Source organism: Hirundo rustica, chromosome 2, assembly GCF_015227805.2.
Source record: "Hirundo rustica isolate bHirRus1 chromosome 2, bHirRus1.pri.v3, whole genome shotgun sequence".
NCBI classification, from domain to species: domain Eukaryota; kingdom Metazoa; phylum Chordata; class Aves; order Passeriformes; family Hirundinidae; genus Hirundo; species Hirundo rustica.
In genome coordinates this window covers 108,164,856-108,174,450 of record NC_053451.1, presented here as the reverse complement: position 1 = coordinate 108,174,450, position 9,595 = coordinate 108,164,856, and the positions used below count along the sequence as shown (strand labels likewise).

General features: G+C 42.3%; 1 protein-coding gene across 1 annotated transcript; it reads left to right on the top strand.

Moving 5' to 3' along the window:
- Positions 1-1,432: 1,432 nt before the first annotated feature.
- TASL (TLR adaptor interacting with endolysosomal SLC15A4) lies at positions 1,433-9,272 on the top strand. Its single transcript, XM_040056473.1, has 2 exons — positions 1,433-1,555; positions 8,314-9,272. Exon 2 carries the CDS (start codon positions 8,315-8,317, stop codon positions 9,188-9,190), a length of 876 nt encoding a protein of 291 aa, XP_039912407.1. The 5' UTR covers positions 1,433-1,555; position 8,314; the 3' UTR covers positions 9,191-9,272.
- The last annotated feature ends 323 nt before the right edge of the window (positions 9,273-9,595 follow it).

The window sequence follows — 9,595 nt, the reverse complement described above, 5'->3', positions numbered from 1 at the left end:
ATCTACAGAAGAGATAAAACCTCACAGAGATTTATTTCTTGCTTCCCTCGATACATTTAATCCAGGTAAGAAAACATGGCAAAAAAGTGTTAGGCCAGTATAAATGTGACAAGGCCTGAGATTGGTCCATAGTACAAATGAGAGATCAGAGAAAAAATTACAATAATGTTAATGTTAAGCATAAAAGAGTTGGTCTGTTACAACTGTAGCTTTGTTTCCACAGGGAGAACTTTTACAGCAAAGATACCTGATGAGACTTGTATTAAATTGCCGGTGTTGTCCAGTTTTTGTGCTGTTTAGATGCTGTTGATCTTAGCACGGCATATGACTGGGTACAATATTACTTGTTAAACTGTTGTATGAATTAGCTACAGATGCATAGGTAAGGACAGACTGACACTTGTACTTTTTTCACGCCTATGTCTAAGAAGACTTTGGAAGAAGTCTTTGATATTAGTCCCAATCATGCATTACATCATCGTGAAAATTTAGGAAAATGACATTAACAGAAGTATTGTTTCTGGCTGGCAGAGTTGGAGGCTTCTGAGAAAAACACATGGTACTGAATGAGGAAGTTAAAATTCACTGAGAACTAAAATACATTTCTAATATATTTCTCTTATTATTGCAATATATGGATGCAGAATTATACCTTTTAAAGCAAATTCTGCATGTCCTATTGGGATTAATTCAGAGTCCAGTTATGTGTTCCAAACAGTATTTGTCTTCAGCCCTTAAAGAATACTCCAACACCAATCTCAAAGCCATATTCACTGTTCTCACATCTCACACTTGGTGGATGAATTCCTGCTTACCCCAGGTATTTTCATCCACTGCCCCTACTGAGGCAAACTTCCTGGGTATGGTACTGAGTGCTAAAACAGACAAGGCATAACTTTCAGGTTTAGCTTTTGTCCTGACAAGTGTTGTCAAGTTTGCCAAATCAAAACCTGAGAAAGCAGCTGTGCTGTGCTGCTTGGTGGAAAATTAAATGTACAAGGGTCTGCAGACAACAAAGTAGGCCTGCTGTGCAGTGCATTACTTCTTTGGCACCTCGTCTTCCAACCTGTTTGGCATGACAGTCTTGACATGTCAAGATGTCTCGCCGTGTCAGCTAAAAGGAGAGTGATGGCTGAAATGGGGTGCACTGTAAGCTGCCAACACAGGAACAGTTTCTCTAAGATTGTTCTGAGCATTTGACTTGCCAGGGCTTTTTTTCTTACAACTGCCCATCTGCCTAGACTGTGTTGCAATCAGCTATTTTAACAGTACACAGTTTCACAATGAAGTTTCATTTGGACATAAAAGAGGAAGCAAGTTCAGCGTGTTGCAGTTCAGTCAGTTATAAAACCCCCTCATCTCCTAAGGGACTTTCTTTCTATACTTTTTTGCTATAGAGGATTAGAAGTAAAACAGATGTTATCTTAGAAGTGTAATTAAAAAGGAAATAAAAACAGAACATTGCATTTTGGGGTAGGACAGACTCACAGGAAGCTTCAAACTAGTTAGAAGACATCATTTTTTCTGTGCCTGGTCAGCTGCTGTATCTTTGGAGGTAAGAATTAAAATATACTGCACATTATATAAATGTATGAAAATGTTGCCCTTGCTTATCAAAGTGGCTTGGTTCTGTTTGTGTGGGACCACAGCTGATGGCTGGTAAAATGAGGATGCACTTTTCTGCTTTGAATGCACATGTATTTGCAGAGTCTCAGCTTCTGTCCACAGACATTTTCTGCTACCTTAAGACGTGATGAGAACATTTCTAAGGTGCCATCTTCACAACCATGACAAACTGTGGTTGCAATGAGACTTCAAAATGAATTTTTTTTTTTCCTTTGATACTTCTAAAGACTTCATAAAATCAGACTAAACAGGTTTTTCAGAATATTTTAAAAGTGAGCCTTGCTAGTTGTGTTGCTTTTATCATGATTAGGATATTGTTATTGAAATTTCTGTGCATGTTACTGTATGTCTAAGTAATGTCTTCCAGCTGGAGTACTCTATTTGTAGATTATAAATAAAAATAGGCACCAAAATAGATGAATATGGGCATGATGTTAAAAAGTTCACGAAACGAAAGATGAGATTTCTTTGAAAACACGATGTTAAAAATTATATTAAAAAAAAAAAATATTGTGTTTTTCCAGTTCTCAGTGAATTTCCTGGTTTGCTGCAAATTCACAGTTTGACGAGGGTATACATGCGCAACATGCCTCCTGTCCCCTTGTTTTTATGCCCTACAGCAAATGCGACTAACATTTCAATGCCTTTTTGTGGACCGTTTCGTTCACTCCTTCTGGGAAACACCTTCAGCCTTTTCTGTCTTTCTTGCTTTACCATTTAGAATTTTCATTTCTAGAAAGTGTATTCTCTTCTGTAAGAATTCACATGGATTTATTGCCTCTTTACTTCAAATGCTTAGATTCAAAATTTTGCAGTACACGTAGTTCAGTCATAACAGCTAAAAATTCATTAAAATTAACACAGACATCCAGAGACATGAAATGATTTCCACCCCAGGAAGAAAATTATAAAAGCATGGGGTAGAAATATTATGTAGTCAGGTCTTATGAATGTGGAGCCTGATTCTTTCCTGCCTCAGATTTCATGATGTTTACAGCTGGGGATATGAGATGTAAAATGCCATCCAACCAGATTGATGGGGCCCTAAACCTTTGTATAGGCATACATGATGAAGAAAAGTATGGAAAATTATGAACCAGGCTTGGTCTGCATGAAGTTTCAAGGAACTTGAACTGATAAAACAATTTTGGGTGGAAAACTTTGCGAGCTCAAGAAGCTATATTTACCAACATACAGTTTTCATGATGTTTTTATGGGAGCTATGGAAGTTTTTATGTTTTTATGGAAGTTATGTCCCCCCAACTCAAAGATACAACAGCACTCAGAAATACACTGAGGATGTACTTGTTTCTAAATGAAAGAAGCTGAATGCCCCTGAAACTCATTGCCAGCTATTTAGCATGATCAAAAATTGGTAGGCATTCTTATGACAAGAACATTCAGCAGTATGTTAGACTTCTTGGGGAAGATGTCTCCTCTCTTGCTTTCTTTAGCCTGTCCTTCCATCAGATTCCCTCATATTCTTGATATATAGGATTATTCCCTCAAACCTACTTGTTTCCCTTGAACCAGCCCACATTCCCCCATGGGTGAGGTACTCCAGCTTTTCTGCATCTCTTCAATTGTTGACATGTGAATAAAGAAGATGAACAGGGCTTATGTTTTTTTCTTGTGGGAAGACCAAAAGATCAGAGTGAAGCGAGATGTGAGGAAGGGACGAGAGTGGTTTGGCTCATGGTGACTGCTTAAAGAACCTCATGGTGCAGCTCTGTGGGCCACAGATCTTCCAGAGCAGCAGCAGCAGCAGCAGCTGGGAGAGGAAGTGATAAATGTAGCGGGCAGCGTTTGGATGCTTGTGCAAAACTATCCCCTAGGTATTAATCTTCTCCTCTGCTGGGGGCAAAGTGAGCCACTCCTACATCAAACAGCCACTGCTATTGTAGAATCATAGCCAGAGAGCAGCATAAGTTGGAAAGGACCATCTGGTCCAACATTTCATGGGAAAGATGAGATTATGTAGAACCTTGTCCAATCTCATCTTGAAAACATCCAGCGAATAGGACTCCATGTCTCTGGGGAGGTTGTTCCAGTCAGTGATTGTTCTCACTGTAAAAAAATTCCTTCTCACATTGGTATGAGGCCTCTTCCCTCTTTTCCCTAGGAGCAATTAAAAAACGTGGATGTGGCACTTGGGATCATGGTTTAGCAGAGAACACGGTGCTGCTGGGTTAAGGGTTGGACTCAGTGATCTTAGAGGCCTTTTCCAACCTACATGATTCTGTGATCCTATTCCAATGCAACTTGGGCTCATTGCCACTTGTCTTCTCCATGTGGCTGCCTGTGAAGAGAGATTCTGTCTTCTTTGCAGCTGCAGACACTGCAATACTATGATAAGTTGTCCCCTTCCCCTGGTCTTCTTTTCTCCAGGGAGAAGAGTCCTAACTCCTTCAAACTTTCCTCACAAGGCAGCTTTTCCAGTCCTTTGATCATCTTCTTGGCCCTCCTTTGGACCCTCTCCAGTCTGTCCACATCTTGTTTGAATTTTTTGGGACCAAAACTGGGTGCTCCAGGGGCAGCTTGGCAAGTGCTGAGTGGGAAGATCCCGTCTCTACCTCAGCCACCTGTGCTCCTGTGGGTGCAGGCCAGAATCTGATTTTCCTCATTGCTGCAGCCCTGCTGTGCTGGCTCAGGGTCACTTTGTTGTGCACCAGGGCCCCCAGGTCCCTCTCAGCAGGGCTCCCCAGGCACACATCCCTGTGCTGGGATCCTTGGTTATTTCATCCAGTGCAGGAGCTGCCACTTGCCTTTGTTAAAGCTGATGCTGTTACTGCTGGCTCACTCTGCAGCCTGTGCAGGTCTCCCTGTAAAATGTGTCCATCTCACTGCACAATCTGGTGTCAGCATTGCCTTTACCCAAACCAAATGAGGTTCAGATACCAAAGATCTGTAGGTTTCAGGCATTAAGGAGAGGCTCTACTTACCCATATGTACAGCTTATTATACCACCTTCTTCACTGTCCTGGTTTCCCCATACTGCCTGTGCTGCGGCTTCCTGGAGCGCCAGGGAAAGGTGAGATATGTGTCCTGCAATACATGTGAGCTTGCTCTGCCTGCTCTACAGACTATCCCGCTTGCCAGCACTCTTGCAAATGTGTCTGGCAATCTGAGGTGGACCCCACAGCTCACTGCGGGCATCCGTCTATCTCCACAAACTGGAAAAATGTCTCTTAAAATAGGGAGAAAAATACAGACAGATCCATAGGATTTGAGTTTCCTCGAGACAAGGAGTCTGTCATCTGGGATCCCATCTAGTAAATCAGCTACAAGTCAAGGCATACCCTGTGATAAGAGTTGAGCTCCAATGCCCAGCTGCACAACTTTAATGGCATTTAGAGCCCTGTCAGGGATCTGAGAACCAGACACATACAACACAATCTTGTCTCTTCTGTGAGTTTCCATCCCCTCCTTTTGTAATGCAGAAGAATGTCCCATTCCCCACTGAGCTGTGATTCCAGCTGGCACCCTGTTCTTTCCATTTGCTCTAGCAACTTTTCATCTTGCTTAGGTTTTTGAACAGGACATAATTTATCCTATCTCTTTGTGCATGCTTTTCAGGCTTTCCATAAGTGTTTTGCTTATCCTGAACCAAGAACTCCCATTCTGTTTTCCTGCTCTCAGACTGTAATCTGAGGTCTTGGCACTGTCTACAAGCATTACAACCTAGCAAATTTGCTGCCACACACTGGTCATAGCCCTGGATTCTCCATGTGACCTTAAACATTCATCTTGCCTTCAAGCTTTTCTTCTGCTGAAGAACTGAACAAAAGCCTCGAGCATGACATATGAGTTTTTAAGATCATGTGGCTGTAATAAAGACTATGTCAGCTAGAAAAGACAGAGTAAACCTGACAGTCTTCTCCCTCTATCTCCACTAGGCTTAGTTGGAATGCAGTCGATGCCCATAACCAGGGCAGTAGCAGCACAAGGAAAAATTTTTTTTTTCACCTTACATACAAAATACATCAGATCAGAATTGTAAAAGGGACTGGTTTTCTTTTTGCAACAAAAAGTTATGCAATTACTTTCAGGCAGATGTAAGTGAAATCTGGCTTCAAGGAGCATGAAACCCAAATATTGAAAGACATTAGATACAGTCTCTGTGCCCTAAGAATCCCTGCTGTATGTATGTCTGTGGCACGGAGAGGGGATTAAGAAAAGAGGCGCGAGAAAGCATAATTAATGACAACTTCAATCCTTATCAGATTTAAAATGCAAAAATTAAAGGTGGCACAGCTGCGTGACTGTTGGGGTGATGGGATAAGAACTTGACAGAGGTATATATGATATTAAGTATTAGGACAAGAAACACCACAGATACATGCACCTCCCTTTTGCATTCATGCTCTCAGCACTGCCTCTCAAAACTTCAGTCAGATTTCCTTGCAGAGCTGGGAAAAGCCAGATTAGTGTGGCAGCCTTTGCTACCTTCAGAGGGTGAGCTTGTAACTCATTCAGCAGAGCACACAACTCTGAGCACAAGGAGACCCAATCTGCCAATTCTTTCGTTTCCACTGCTGTCTCAGTGTGCTCCAACACTCTCAAAATAAGCATAATAGAATGCAGTGCAAAGAAATGAAACCAGTGGTTTCATTTCCCTCATGTAGCACCTTATGGCAGAAACAACTCACAGCTGGGGAGCAGGAAAGACCAAAGTGTCACATGCTACCTGAACACAACTGCCTTTGCCTGTGTTGGCTGGGAAGTGGACAGGCCACATTTCCACTCATTTCTCCGAATCCACATTAAAAATAACATACGAATAATTCAAGCTAGCCATGGTTAGTGGTGACTGCAATAAAGACATCTGGGCCATGGATGGTGAGGGGGAGCAAACAGCCTTTGCAAAAGTGGGGAACAGAGGCAGAACAGAGTTGATAACCTGAGCAGCTCTAGCATTTGGCTAAGATTTTTGTGGGAGCATCTTAGATTACAGCTAAAAGCCAAAACAAGACAACAGCAGCATGCTACAAGGACTGCCAAGCCCCAAACATGATTTTCCCCCCCTTCTGTGTAAATAAGTCACCTTTAATGAAATGTTACTGCCCGTGGGAAATCTCACACAGCTGGCAGCAGCAAAGAGAATCCAGGGTCACCAAAGCAAGTGTTTGGACATGTCTAATTCCCATTAATATTTCTGCCTGAAGGAGGGTTATTTTCTCTTCAACTTTCTCTTCAACCTTCTCCATGGTGTGGAAGTGATTCCCTCCCCCCAGGGGAAGTCTTTGCTCACTATGTCTCCTCCCTACTGTCTGTATAAAGTCTATATCCATGCTTAGGCAGGATTTAGCCAACAATTACTAGTGCAGCATTTTGCACTAGCAACTGTGACACATGGAAACTTGACCAAGAAATTAGAGTCCCTTCACTCTTGGAAAAGACCAAAAGAAAGAAATTATTTTAATAATTTTCATTTTAATTTATTTTTACTCTAAATCTACTTTCTCTTTTCTTTAAAACATCTTTCCCATTGATTGTATCTTTGACACCTGTTGAAAAATAAAAAAAGACAGAGATTAATTTTAAACAAATTTTTTGGTAGTGAAGTTGCTAAAGCTTGGGCAGAACACTTACTGGTGTGTCCTTGCTGGCAAATCCTGTCTTTAATTACTGACATTTCTGTGCAGCTCTTGGGTCTTAGCTGCCTGCTCAGAGTGTGGAGAGAGTTAGTGACTGCTGGAACCCGACTGTGCCTTTGCAGAAATGCAATGAAAACTGCTTCCAGAGCTGTGCTACGACTAATCCCACAGTCAAAGAGCTAGTTGGAGTACTTCTGAAATGTGCACTTTCCTAGGCATTGCACTGAAATCTCTCTCTTCAAAAGTACCCTGCAGATATCTATGTCTAGGATCTAGTTTAAGATCCTTTTATAGCAACTGGAGAATGATAAGCAAATCTAGGGCACAATTCATTTCATTTTGATTTAGGTGTCTAAACCAGGCCAGATGAATCATGCCTCCAAAAAGTTCTGCTTTTTCCACTGACATTTTCATGCATAAAAGGTAGAGACAAGTGATTCCAGACTGATTACAATGCAGACATGCAAAATGCAAATTTAATTGTCTGAGATTTTTTTAATGAAAAAGGAACCACACCTACAGTTGTTGATTAGTCTGGAACAGAAGGGGTGATACTCTCAGTATGAATCTCAAATCATCACAGTTCAGAGGCAGCTGACAAACCACACACAACAAAAGTTGCTTCAAATCATATGAGAAAAAGGGGGAAAGCCCTGGCTTCTTAAAAGCATATGAGAAAAAAGGGGCAACTCCTAGCTTCTTAATGAACTCCGGGACAAAATTAAATGTATTTAAGTATAAGCTATCACTCTATCACAGCAGCTATTCCATAACTAAAGATTTCTTGTCCCTCTCTCCGCAACTCACTTGCCATTGGATGCGCTGGCCATGCCATACGTTACGTTTTCCAGATTGTGCTTTGGTGAGATGCAGCACAACAGGGAGACTGGCTGATCACTTCACTCACTGACTCATGTTCCCTAGTAAGGCAGAGACACTCCTGTTCACGTCCACATTGGAGACATCTCTTTGCAGCTAGTAACACACTGGGGGATACAATCATGGCTCAGTGTGTTTCAAATGAACTTTTTGTAATTAATTTCTTCTTATCATTTTTGTGTCTGCTGGTGGTTCCTTTCCCTTGGAGAAGGATGCTGTCAGAAGGTTACCTTCACAGGATCACCTACCTTTGTGAATACCTGAACCCCACGCTCTGCAAGAGTTTGCCTGATGAAGAGGTGTATGAAATGAGGTCCATTGATTATTCTTCCACGGGCGAAGCACAAGGAAAAAGCCTCCTTCAGAGATGCAGATCTGCTGGCAAGTGCATTTCCTCAGTCTGCTCTAGAGGCAGCAAGCACAGCAGAAGGCAGAAGGATAACCTCCCACAACCTGTCCAGCACCCAAAGCCCACAGGACAGCCACCTCCAGCTACGCATGACTGTGAGGAGCTGACAAAAAAAGTCACCTACCTGGTCCCACCTTCCTGCAAGAGCATTTGCAAGAACTACAACGATTTGCACATAGCTGGGGACTATGTGGTGCCAATTAGCTCAGTCACGACAGATTTTGCTTGTGACAGCGGCATAGGCCCCTTCTTGGAGTCCTCAGAGATTCCTCCGCCCATGGAGTCTGTGAAGGCTCCCCCCACAAGTGACACCCTCCGCAGGCCGGTCCAAGGCCACTCCTCGTGCTGGCGGCTGGCGAGCTTAGGGCCCCACCAGCAGCCCCTCTCCGACTCCGCCCTGAACGACTACCTCGAGCAGAAGCTGGTGGAACTGTACAAGCAGTACATCATGGACAGCACGGCAAACAGGGCATCCCCCACCCAGATCCTGGCCTCGGAGATAATCATGACTAACGTGGATCAAATCAGCATGCAGATATCACGGGAGAGGAACATGGAGACCGTCAAGGCCAAAGACATTGTCATTAGCCGCTTCTTACAAATAGCCAGTGGGAAGATTTCCTCAGAAATGAGCACGCCTACTCTGCATATTTCCCAATATAGTCACATTAATGCTTAGTGTTTGAATGTTAGAAAGTTTTGATGTTCTTCAAAGTCAGTTTTTAGTTTAAGATACTTTTTGCTTAATAAAAATGTATTTACCATCCACCATTAAATAAAACCTTTCAGTACAGATTAAAGTAAAACAACCTATACTCCTGTGCAGTGCAGCTCCGTTTGTGGACCAGTCAGGTTTTTTCTTTTAATTTTTTAAATAAACCTCAGATATTAAAAAAAAATTCACAGAAAAAATTACTAAAAGCAAAAATGACTAATATGAAACTCTCCCAGGTGCTCAGGTGTTCGCTTTCTTCCCCACACACGATGTAACCTTTTAAATTTCTCTCTCTGGCCTCTGCCATCCTGCCTCTGGGTCTGTGCTTGTGCAGGTTTACACTCATGTGAGGATGAGCATGAACAGTGA

Coding starts and splice junctions, on each gene's coding strand:
- TASL (XM_040056473.1), top strand. CDS start 8,315: ATGCTGTCAGAAGGTTACCTTCACAGGATCACCTACCTTTGTGAATAC.